General features: G+C 40.9%; 1 protein-coding gene across 2 annotated transcripts in view; it reads left to right on the top strand.

The window, feature by feature from the left end:
- The window catches only part of Map3k5 (mitogen-activated protein kinase kinase kinase 5), a 203,318-nt gene that overhangs the window by 97,156 nt on the left and 93,420 nt on the right, over positions 1 to 12,742 (top strand). For both annotated transcript variants that reach the window (XM_075948128.1, XM_075948136.1), the window contains one exon: positions 10,614 to 10,726. In XM_075948128.1, the coding sequence (XP_075804243.1) occupies positions 10,614 to 10,726 (113 nt within the window). The remainder of the gene's footprint in view (positions 1 to 10,613; positions 10,727 to 12,742) is intronic.

Below are 12,742 nucleotides of genomic sequence, written 5' to 3'. Positions count from 1 at the left end.
TTGTGGTAACAAGAAATAAGAAACCTAAATGCTAACAAAAAGGAATTGTTTAAAATGAAGGATAGCATCTCAATGAGGTGAAATGCATTCATACAAGGTTGTGGGGCTATTGTGTGTGTGTATATGTGTGTTGTTTGTTTTGACAGTGGTGATACAAAATATACCTTAAAAGAAATTGACCACTCTAACCAGTATTGAGAATACAGTTCACCGGCATCGAGTACATTCGTATTGTTGTGTGTCTTTTTAGCCCCACCTGTCTACAGACCTCTGTTGTAGGAAGGCTGCTTGTTTGTTCCCAGCTGCTCAGCTCCAAAATAACCACAAGGAAACTATATTATTTGTGATACTGTTTGGCCAATGGCTTAAGTGTATTTCTGGCTAACTCTTATATCCTAAACTAACCCATCTCCATTCATCTGTGTATCACCACACCACGTGACTGTGGCTTACTGGCAAAGTTTCAGCATGTCTGACCCTGGCGGCTCCATGGCTTCTCCATGACTCCACCTTCTTTCTCCCAGCGTTCAGTTTAGTTCCCCCCCCCCACCTCTGTTCTACCCTGCTATAGGTCCAAAGCAGTTTCTTTATGCGTTAACTAATAAAAGCAACACATAAACAGAAGGACCTCCCACACCAGACCTCTCTCCATCTTATAAATCTGAAATTCTGCACCCTTTAAATAGCTTCCTCTCCTCCCTAATCTGAGGCCCTGGGAATCACAATACTACTTCCTGTTTCTGTGAAGCTATTGGAGGTACCTCATATTTGCTTTGCGATTATGGTAACTGACTTAGCATAATATTTACAAAGTTTATGCATGTGATAGCCTGTGCCAGCATTCCTTCCCTTTTAAAGGCAGACTCCTACATATATATGCCATATTTTGTCCCTCCGTCTCCAAACATGTTGGCGCTTCTATCTTTTGCACATTGTAAACAATGCTGCTATGAATATTAATATACAGCTATCTCCCCAGAGCTCTCAATTTCAGTTCTTTTGGATGTGCATACTCAGAAGAAAATTGTGGCTTTAGAAAAATGTTTCTGGTGACGTTTATCATGACATATCAAATTACAAAGCAGATTATGAAACAGCATCGTTTTTCTCTTTTCAGGAAAAAAAAGATTTTGTATAAATGAATGGAAGAAGCATTGTTGGGGGCTTTTAAAATTCTTCCTCTGAAATTTCTGCTGTGAGGAACGAGTGTATAAGTAGTTGGAATTAGAGCGAGGGCCGTCCCTGGTCGCAGGTCACGGTGGCAGGGGAGGCGACACTCATTTCCTACACACGCTGTTTTGCTTTGCCTTTGAAAATTTCATGGGTGGTAATTTCAGAGGTCTCTCTAGAGGCAGGAAGGAGCGTGAGATTCTAATCTCATGACCCAGGTGGCACCAGCAGAATCACAGCTGTTATGTCACGGAGGAAGAGAAGAGACAGCATGCACAGGTATACATCAAAAAAAATTGAGATGAAAAGCAACTAAAATAATTATTAAAATACAGACCGAGGGTAGACAATGCTAGGGAAGAAGGCTCAGGCTTTGGAATCCAGCAGAACAAGGTCAAGTAGGAACTTGACCACTTCTACACTGCCTGACTTGCTATTTCTGTGCTCCAGTTTCCTTATTGTTGGGAACGGCCCCTGGGCTCAAACAGTTGTCAGTGCTCTAAATCCTGGACCCCAAGTGTCAACACCTAGTAAGAACGCCATAGCCATAATCGGAGGCTGCGACTTTTGTAATCTCTCTTAGTAGTTTGGTGTTCACCACAGGTTTCTCTGGTAGACCACATCACAGGAGCTGTTATATTAGTATTAATAGCATTCTCTGTAGCAAGACCAGCTCCTAGCTCAGGCTCCTAGGTTTGGTGCATGTCTTCGTTGCCCAGTGACGTGGTGTTGTCCACTGAGGAGTATGTTTTGAGTCTTTTTAATATGAGTACACACGCACACACACACACATTCTAATACATTATACCTGTAATTCTGTCCTTTTTGTTCCTTTATAATAGCAGGATTTTTTTCTTCTCATGCTCTTCCTTTTTTCCTGTTTGCCTTCTTCCCTCTTCCCTTCCTCTTTCCTTCCCACCCCTGCTCCTCTCTGCCACCCTTCCATTTTCTGTTGAACTCTCTGCTTAGGTCTTTTCCCCATTTTATTAAAATCTGCAAAGAATTGACTTTCAGTATCGCTGGGTTTTAAGTTGCACATCTACTTCGTATTTCATTGATTTTTAAAAATCATTTCTTCTACTTCAGTGATAATAGATAGTCCTTTTTGCTAGATGGAAGCTGGGAGCATTTTTTTTTCCAATCTTTTTCCTTTCCCAGCACATTCTGTGAAAGATATAAGTTGTTCTACTCCCCCAGAAAAGTCAGTATATTGGGCTTATTATATAGTTCCATTCAAATGCAGTTGTCAGGATGATTTCTACTGTGATCTTCAGAAGTGGAATGTCCAGTATCCAGATATATCTTTCTTATTGATTTCTACTGGTGCAGTTAGGAGAGAGAACACACAGCATTATTTCTGTTCTTTGAAACCTGTTTAGAGGTCTTTTCTGCCCTAGAAGGAAGCCTGCAGGAATGGGGAGCAGCATCTCAGATAACACAGATTAAAATGGCATGCTGTCCTGTTCAGATCTCCCATACATCTGTTGATATTCTATGTGTTTGATCATCATGGAGTGTTTTATAATCTCCAGCTACTATTGTAGACTCATCAAATTTTTAAGTTCTATTATTTTTTGTTGTGTATGCTTTGAAGTAATGGTAATAGATGCATGTAGGACTATTACATTTGTACTATAGTCTTATCACTATGAAGTACTCTGCCTTGCTTTCTGTCTTTGTCTCTTATAATGATATGAAGTTGGCTTATTTCAGATATTACTATAAAATCATATCTGTATACATCATTGTAACTTCCTGTGTCCTTATACTTAAAGCAACTCTTTAATATATATGTGTGTGTGTGTGTGTGTATTTGTATATTATATATATTTGTATCTTTTTCTTTCTTTGCTCTCCTTGTTCAATTCTGTTTGTGAAATCTTTGTATTTTAAGTCATGAACATTTAATGTGGAAACTGAAGAGTGGGCATTTATTTTTTCTCTTGCTGTTCATTGTTTCATGTTCTTTGTTCATTTTTTTCATGCCTGCATGATTTTTAATGAAATAATTGAGCATTACTTTGTCTTGTCTAATAGCTCATTAGTTCCTTAGTAATACTTCTAATTACATTCCTTTAGTAGCTCCCTAATGGTTACTATTACATCCATCCAAGCTCTCTAAAGTACAAGAACTGATAGAATCGATTTATATGTGCATATATATGTATATCTATATTATGTATTCATTATATGAATATATATGTGTGTATACACACTCACACACACATATACACTTTATGAGAGTGGCATGCAGGCTGTGGTCTGGGTATTCTAACAGTGTCTCACAATGGAAACATGAAGAATTCAGTAGTTGTTCATCCCACGAACCTGAATGTCTTACCAGACCCAATCTGCTATTGGAGTTCTAAAGGATTCCTGGAGTTGTTGATCTTGTCTGTGATAGAATCCCAAAGAAGGAGGTGAAAAACCAATGAAGGAATGCCTCAGAAACAGAGTAGATGAACCTGCCAGCAGGAGTGAGGGCAAGCAGGCAAAAGCAAAAGCTTCCTTCTTCCACATCCTTTTATATGGGTTGTTTGTTATGAGAAGATATGGCCCAGGTTAGGTGGGTCTTCATGTCTCAAGTATTCAGAACAAGAAAATCCCTCACACCAGCCTACAGTCCACAACCCCACTGAACCTAAACAACAAAGAAGACCTTAAGAGAGACATTACATGGATCTACATAGGAAGGAGAATAAGTCAAGATTTCCTGAGTAAATTGGGAGTGTGGGGGTCATGGGAAAAGGTAGAAGGGGAGAGCGGAGGAAGGAAGGGGAGTGGACAAAATGTATAGCTCAATAAAAATAATAATAAAAAAGAAAAATTTTCACAAGCCAGATATAGTAGCACACACCTTTAATCCCAGTACTCATGAGGCAGAGGCAGGTTGGCTGATCTCTGAGCTAGAAGCTAGCCTGATCTACAGAGCCAGCTCCTGTCTATGGGACAGCCAAGGCTACAGAGAAAAACAATCCCCCCCCCCCAAAAAAAAGGGAAAAAGAAAAAAGAAGAAGGAAGTTTCTCACAGACAAGCCTAGAACTTGTGTTTTATTTAATTCCAAATGTAGTAAAGTTGACAACCAAGGCTAGCCATCACAAGAAAGGACTCTTGAACTATACATACTATCTTAAATTATATCACTGTTTTCCTAGTAAGGAACCTTGATTTAAATAGTTAATAGAGGCTATAGTTAATTGAGTTTTATATAGCCATGCATTCGCCCATTTTGATATTTGTTCTTTCCGCGACTCAGATGGACCTAGAATCACTTTTATTGGTCTGAAGACACTCTGGTGGTTTTTGTGGTATGGATCAACTGGCAATGAGTTCCAGTTTTGGCTCTTCTCGAAGATCCTACTTTATTACCCTACCTATGAAGTTACATTTCTGCTAGCTTCTATTGTTTGCATGAGAAACATTTCTTGTAGCTTCTATTATTTGGATTGCAAAATCAGATTTCAGTTTTACTGACTCTTTGGGGGTTTTGTGCCTTTAGTCTTCTCTAGCCAACTTTCTATTCTTTCTTCATTCCCTTCCCCCTCCCTCCCCTTTTTTCCCTTCTGTTTCGGGACTCCAGTCATATATGATGAAGGCTCATCCACTGAGCTATATCTGTAGCTCCCCTCTGGTCAGTTTTAAGATTTCTCTCATGAACCAGATGGGGTGATGCCTACCGGTAGAGACACCGAGGCAGGAAAGTCCCTTGTGCCCACAGTTTGGCAGCAGCTGGGCAGCAGAGCAAGGCCTTTGACTGAACAGTATTTTTTCCTCTGTGGGTTTTTGGTCTCAGGATTTGGACTGTTTTATTTTATCTTTCTTGAATTTTTCTAAACTTCCTGAGTCTGTGGGCTGATGTTTTCAGCAGCTTTTGAATATTTTTATCCCCATCTTGAGCTATTCCCTGTGTTACATGTCCACTCTCTTCTGGGCATATAAGGATACATATGTTGGGCTTTTTAACTAGGGCCCATATGTCTCCTGTGCCTTCTTCTTTTCCCTTTTCCTTTTTCCGTTCTTATTTCTTTTTCCACTTCATTTAAATTATACTTCATTTACTGTTTTGTGTTTGTTATTTATTTATGTCACCAAAGCTCTCTTCTGTTGCGTTCAGTGTGTTTTTAAGCGCATCTTTCTTATCACACGTGGAGTATGTGTGATCCAGATCGTTTGATATTTGTAGACTCCAACTCTGCGTTGCTCTTTTTCTTAGCTTTGTTCATATTTTTCTGTTCTCTTCGCCTTGTGTGTCATCATTTTACTGTCCCCATCTTAAAGACCGCACTCGCTAGCAAGGCCACCAGCCTTCCTGGCCCCTGTGGACTCTTCGTGAGTGGTTCACCTGCTCTGACTTCCCATGATTCTCAACGCTTCATCTTGCACCAGGCACCCTGCACTCCAGAATTAAATTAGGACCACAGGTCACACTGTGTTCTCAGACAGAGCATGGAGGACAAGAAGCTGCTGATGTCAGCCATTGCGACTGAGTTGAATTGTGTCTGAGTTCAGCTTGGGTTATCTAACCTGTCCGTTTTGTCCTTATCTCGGCTGTGACATTTTGACTTTTGACAGAGAGCCTGGAAAGTCTGTCTGCACGGGATATTTCTTGTCCACATTTTGGGGTTTGAGATTTAGCTTTATTCTTCTGTTCCAAACCTTAGTAAATTTCTTGTTTGTTCAGTGTGTGTCTGTGTGTGGTGTGGGTGCATGTTCGTGTGTTTGTGTGTGTACCTTCAGATGCATATGTCCGTGTGTGAAGGCTCGAGGTCACCTTAGGGTATTTTCCTCAATTCTTTTCCAGCTTGTTTTTTAGGCAGAGTCCCTCAATGCACACGGAGCCCTTTGATCTCCTAACCTGCCTGGCTAACAAGGCCCACACATCTCCCTGTTTCCACTCCCTAGTACTGGGGTTATACTGCTGCCCCACCCAGATTTTTCTGTGGGTGCCGGGAGTCCAAACTCAGGTTCTCATGCTTGCTGAGACATCTCCCCCACTCTAGTAATATCTTTATGGAGTGATCCCTTTCATGTGTGTATGCCAGGCTCCTTTGTCTAATGAGACTTAACTCAGTGGCACCTGAGCATTTGCATCAGTTTTCAGTCTGTCGTCCCAGCATGTCCAGTCCCAGAGTCCTGCAAACCCAACCCATCCTTCGGTGCACATCCTGGGGAGGACTTCAGCCATATCGTCGTCTGAGGCTCCTTCACAATCCAACTATGCAATTACCAGGCAGCCCACTAGTTCTATTTCTCCCAAATAGACCTTCAAATCGACAGAGTGTCTCTGTTTACAGCAGGACGAGCCCAGATCTCCCTTTTTAGACCATTTCCTTTTCCAGAATTATGTTTTATTTTCCTTTAGAGGTGTTCAACTTTCACCTTTTTTAATGACATCATTTTTTAATTGGAAAAAGAAAGGTTTTTTTTTCATACAATATATTCTGATCACAGTTTCCCTTCCCCCAACTCCTCCAGATCCCCCTGGCCTCTCTACCCACCCAATTCCACTGTCTTTCTATTTTTATCTCCTTTTAGAAAACAAGCAAATAAAAACAGTAATAATAATAATAAATAGAAGAAAAACACACACACATTTCCCCCAAAAAAACAAAATTAGAAACCATAACATACACGCAAAAAGCTGGTAAGACAAACACTGTCCAAACAAAGTATCTTAGGTCTGCTTTTGCTGTGATGAAACACCATGACCAAAAATGACTTGGGGAGGAAAGGGTATCTCCCTCCAAGTTCCATATAACAATTCATCATCAAAAGCAGTAAGGGCAGGAACCTGGAGAGGGGCGCTGCTTACTGGCTTGCTCCTCATGGCTTGGTCGGCCTGCTTTCTTATAGAACCCAGAACCACCAGCCTAGGGATGGCACCACCCACAATGGGCTGAGCCTTTCTATATTCATCAATAATTAAGAAAATGTCTTACAATGGGATCTTATGAAGGCATCCTCTCTGATGACTCTAGCTTGTGTCCAGTTGACTTAAAACTAGCCAGTACACAAAGTACCATGAGACAGAAAGTCTACGATAATGCCATTGAGTTTGTTTTATAATGGTTATCTATGCTGGACATGGGACCTACCTTTAAGTATGGTTAATGTACTCAGTGAGACTCCATTGGAGAAAACTGATTTTTTCTTTTCAGTTGGAGAGAGTTTGGTTAGTGGTGCAAGCCCGTGTCCACTTCTTCTAAGCCCTGTGATGGCGCCCCATCTGGTCTGAACCTGTGCAGGCTTGCTGCCAAGTCATGGTGAATTCATATGTGCATCCATCTGTTGTGTTTGGAAGGCACTGTTTCCCTGGAGTCTTCCTTCCTCCTCTTCGCCATAGCTCCCCGAGCCCTCAGTGGAGGGGCTTGATGAAGACATCCCATTTAGGACTGGGTGTTCTAGAATATCTCAGCCTCTTCACATTGCTCAGGTGTGGCTCTCTGTGCTGTCTCCCATCTACTGCAAGATCAGGCTTCTCTGATGATGGCTGAGCGAGGCACTGATCTCTAACAGAATTGCATTAGGAGTCATTTTATTGCTATTTTTCCTTAGTAGGGCAATAGTATTTGGTTTTCCTCCAGACCTACAACCTGTCTAGTCTCAGAGCAGTATCAGGTATGGGTTCTATCTCATGAAGAATTCTTAAATCCAGTCAGAAAGTGGTTGGTTACTCCCACAACGTTGGTGCTACTATAGCTCCAGCGTTTCATGCATCAGGCCACTGTTGTCGATGGCAGAGTCTGTAGCTGGGGTGGTGATTACCCTCCTCTTCCAGCAGCATGCAGAGTACCTTCCAGTACCATGAACACTCGTCAGCAGGGGTGAAAGCTCTATACAGGCACCAGCCTGACTTCTCTGTGTTCAATGAGATATGTAATGAGTCTTCAGCAATAGGGCCTTACCATTAGTGTGTGGAGAGCGACCAGTAACCTTGACAGTAGCCTGAGATGATTATGGGTTACCATGGGGCTTCTTTGGCCAACAGCTCAATTAGATGCAACCCATTCTTGGCAATGGAAGTTTTACTTGGCAAAAGATGTCTCCCCTTAATTTAAATGGTTCGTCCATTTCAATTTCTTTTATGTATGTATATATTTTAAGAAACTTCTCCAGTAGTGGGTTTCCATACGATGCCCCAAATGCCCCTTATTGTTAGTTGTTCCTCCCCATATTCCTACCCTTACCTATCTCTTCCACCTGCTCCCTATTTAAGGTTCTCACTCCAGTATCCCCAGTTGTCTCCCTATAACTGTATATTCTATTTCCCCTTCCTTGGGAGATTGTATTCTCTCCACTAATCCCTTATCTAAGTTCTGTGATAATATAGATAACATGCTTAAATGCTAACATTCGCATATAAGAGCAAACATACACTATTTGTCTTTGGGATCTTTTTTTTTCTAGAATTTTAGTTTGGTGATTTTTATGGTTGCTTTCAGCAGTCTCTGAAATATATAAAAGTGTGGTAGATAGAAAGATAGTAGATAGATAGATAGATAGGTAGGTAGATAGATACATAGATCCCTTTCCTTCCTTGTATTGGTTACTTTTCTTGTTGTTTTGAATGAATACCTAAAAAAAGAACTTCAGGGAAGAAGGGCTTGTTTGGTTTCATTGTTTCAGAGGATTCCATTCCATCATGTGTTGTAATAGGAGCGGCGGGCTACGTTCCTGGCACCCGGCTGCCCGCACGGCTAGCTTTATACCCGAAATAATTACACGGAAACTGTATTCTTTTGAACACTGCCTGGCGCATTAGTTCCAGCCTCTTATTGGCTAGCTCTTACATATTGATCTAACCCATTTCTAATAATCTGTGTAGCCCATGAGCTGGCTTACCAGGAAAGATCTTAACCTGCATCTGTCTGGAGTGGGAGAATCATGGCAACTCTCTGACTCAGCTTCTTTCTCCCAGCATTCTGTTCTGTCTACTCTGCCTACGTAATTTTCTGTCCTATCAAAGGGCCAGGGCAGACTCTTTATTTAACCAATGAAATTAACACAAAACAGAAGACTCTCCCCCATCAATCATGGGTAGGATATTCCATGCTTTTTGTTTCTTTGTTGAGCAATATTGTGTGGTTTGATATTACTTGAAGAAAACAAAATTTGATTTCTCTCTTCTCCTACAGTTTTTTTTTTAATTAAGTGTCCACTTGTCTGTGAACAAGGGTCTTTAAGACATAAATGAGAACTTGTATGTTGTGACTTCCCTTGATGTGACCCTCGTTTTCCATTTAGAATGTAAATATCTGTATTTCTAAAAGGATACAAATATTTTGAATAGTTGGAATTTCCTTTTATAGTCTGCAAATATTTCTCAAACAGAGTCAAATGATGAAGATTAATAATTATTTGGGGGTTTTTGTTTGAATTTAGACATTTGTTCTCCTTAAAAGTAAGCCCCTTGAGGAAGACACAGAATCTTCAACATTCCAAAAGATGCATTTTTGTTTAATGTTTAACTTATTTTAAATTATGAGGAATATCAAGTACAAATGAAAGCCAAGAGTATAAATATACTACTCTGCCTACCACCACAGCTTTGGTATTCCTGTCTTTTAGCTATGATTTAAATAGAATAACTTTTATAATGTACTTTTCCTTATGTAATCTTTTTAAAAGATGTATCTTCAAATGGTCATTTATTGGGAATCCCGTCTATGTTTTCTTCATTCTGATTTTCTTTTTGATTCCATTTCTTATTTGTTCATCTCTAGCAGATTCTATTGGGGACAAGAATGCCTACTTTTACTTTTCTCCTTCATGTCCAAATGAAATGATATCACTGCCTGCTTAATATTGCGTGTGTGGGATCCCTTCAGTGGCCCCGAGGATGTGTCACCTTGAAAATTGCAGCAGATAACCAAACACTGGTCCTTTTAAGTGTGGGTGTGCTTTCCAGGCTTGAAATTCAGGCCCATGAACATTCAGAAAATGGTTTTGTGCCCTTCCACCTGAAATTACCGTACAGCAGCACAGCCTTGGACTTCATCAATGTCTTCCTGTCGCTGGCATTTTGTTGTTTCTGTTACTTACCTGGGACTCAGCCCTTCAGGGTGTTGCCCAGGTGATTCTCCTCGGTGCCTTGTGTATCTTAAGGCATTAAAAAATATGTTCAGAAGTTTCATTTTAAGAATTTATGTCACACGTATTTATACATTTCTGGTAGATGGTTGAAGACAAGAAAGTTTTAAAAGATGGGGTCACTAGGTCGAGGATGACTTAAGTATCGGAATCAGAGGACGTGGGAAGTCAAGGATGTGCCGTCACTTACACATTAAATCCTAATAGCACACTAGATTCTGGGGCGGAAGCCAATGGAATACTTTTTTGCTTGGGCACTGGAGTTATGCAAACAGAAGTTACTGCACACCCAGAGTTTCGTGATTGAGAAAGTAAACTTGAACATTTCGTCTTTTTTTTTCCCCCACCCTAGGTTCAAAAAGGCATTTGAGTCTGAGCCAACACTACAGTCAGGAATTAATTATGCAGTCCTCCTGCTGGCGGCGGGGCACCAGTTTGAATCCTCCTTTGAGCTTCGGAAAGTTGGTAATTGCAGCTTGATATTTTTAGAGGGAATCAAGAAACTGGACCTAAAGTCATGTAAAGGAGAAGACCCTTGTGCTTTTTATTCTAGCTAATCTAAATTTCGGGGTAGGGGTGCTAATGGATCCCCTGGATCAGAATTTATACTAGTGTATGGAATTTGTATTGGGATATAATTCCTAGTCTTACTGTATCTTTTTCCTGGTTCCTGTGGTTACAACTCAAACTCATACTGATGATACAGGTTCTTCCCTCACTCCCCAGGTCCCTGGGCCTGATAGTTTTGTGGGATATCAGGCGTGTTTTAGATCATGTGTCCAGGTGCTTCCAAAAGAAAAAAAAAGGAGAGAGAGACTGTTGGGAATGGGGATGCACAGCTGTCAGCCCAGCATGTGGGCGGCAGAGGGTTAGAGGACCATGACTTATGAGTATCACCAGCTATCCTGGCCTCAAGGATAGCCTGGGCTACATGAGTCTCATGACAACAGCAAAACTAAACTGGAAGGAAAGGAAGGAGGGAGGGATGGAAGGATGGAAGGAAGAAAAGTGGGAGGGAGGGATGAAGAGAGGGAGAGGAGGGAGAGAGGGAGAGAGACAGAGAGCAAGAAAGGCAGGAAAGCAGGCTGGCTAGCTGGCTGACTTCTAGTTTGCTTGTTTTCGTTTTTTTGCTCTAAACACAGATGCCCCTGTGATTTCCTGGTGGTGGGAGCGAAGCCCGCAAAGTCCCTAAAATAACAATAAAGTAGTTGGCACTCTTGATGATAACTGGTCCTCTCAGAGACGATTTCTGAACTGTCGCCCTTGATAGAGTGTGCCCTTCGCTCCGGTAGCTGTAGCATCGTTTCATCTACTGGTCTTCTTTTGGAATTTAAATAAATTAGGATTCACATCTTTGTGAACCAGTTTTGAGTGGTGGTTTCGATTTAGTTCTGGGGTATTATTATTATTATTGTTGTTGTTGTAAGTTTCTAGACCCTGGAATGTCTTCTGTGGTAACCAGATGTTGTTCTGGTGAATAGTTAAGCCCCTCCTTAGAGACCTTCCCAATTCTCGGAGGAATTATTACCACAGCCACAGAAGTCTTGTGCCTTACTTTTCACTAGAGAAAAAAAACCACTTATGTTAGTTGAATTATTCACTATAAAAGAAAATTTTCTTAATATTTTAAACTTGAAAACAGTTCAAGTATCTCTAAGGAAAAATAAAGTCCCTGTTTTTTGAAAGCATCTCCTAAGAAGGACTTTCAAGATCTCCATCATGAACTGTTCTAAGATACGTTTAAAGGTAAATATAGAGTCCCAGGCTCAAGGAATGATAAAATCTAACACTGATTTTATTTTAACTGGGTTGCACTTGCATTAAAGCACAGAGTTGGGTCACTCCACCTTTTGTCTAAAATCAAGTGAAATAAATTTTTGACTGATAACTAAAATCAGAGAAAATGAACATCAACTTTTGCCTTTTAGAAGTGACTCCAAAATATTGCATCTTAATTTAAAAACTTATCATAGCCCAAACTCACTCTCCATCAGTGGTCTCAGCATCTTGTGGCTGTGCTCTTTGGATGGGGCCCTTCAGTCTTCATGGGATTTGACCCTGATTTGCCTCTGTAAGTCAAACAGTGACAGTGGTTAGGAAATGCACTTATTCTTGCTCTCATTTTTACGTGGTGTATAGATGAAAACAGCTAGCTCACTGAGGTTGGGAGAGCTAGAATGTAACTTCACAGAGTAAACACTGTGTTTTCTGCCAAGAAGAGCTCATAACATAGTTTGAACAAGCACTTAAACATGAGGATGCCTTTAAGCTTTTGAACATTGGGCTGGGAAGATAACTCATTGGGTAAAGTATATGCTGTGCAATCAGGAAAGCTTGATTTTGACTGCCCTCCTCTCCCAGCCCACATGAGAAAACTTGCTGTAATGGGCCACCTGCAGCCCTCTTTGTTGGAGACAGACAAGCCTGAGCCCGGGGCTCTCTGTCCAGACAGCCTACCCTTCTTGGTAAGCTCTAGGCCAG

Source organism: Microtus pennsylvanicus, chromosome 1, assembly GCF_037038515.1.
Source record: "Microtus pennsylvanicus isolate mMicPen1 chromosome 1, mMicPen1.hap1, whole genome shotgun sequence".
NCBI classification, from domain to species: domain Eukaryota; kingdom Metazoa; phylum Chordata; class Mammalia; order Rodentia; family Cricetidae; genus Microtus; species Microtus pennsylvanicus.
This window is presented reverse-complemented; position numbering and strand designations above follow the sequence as displayed.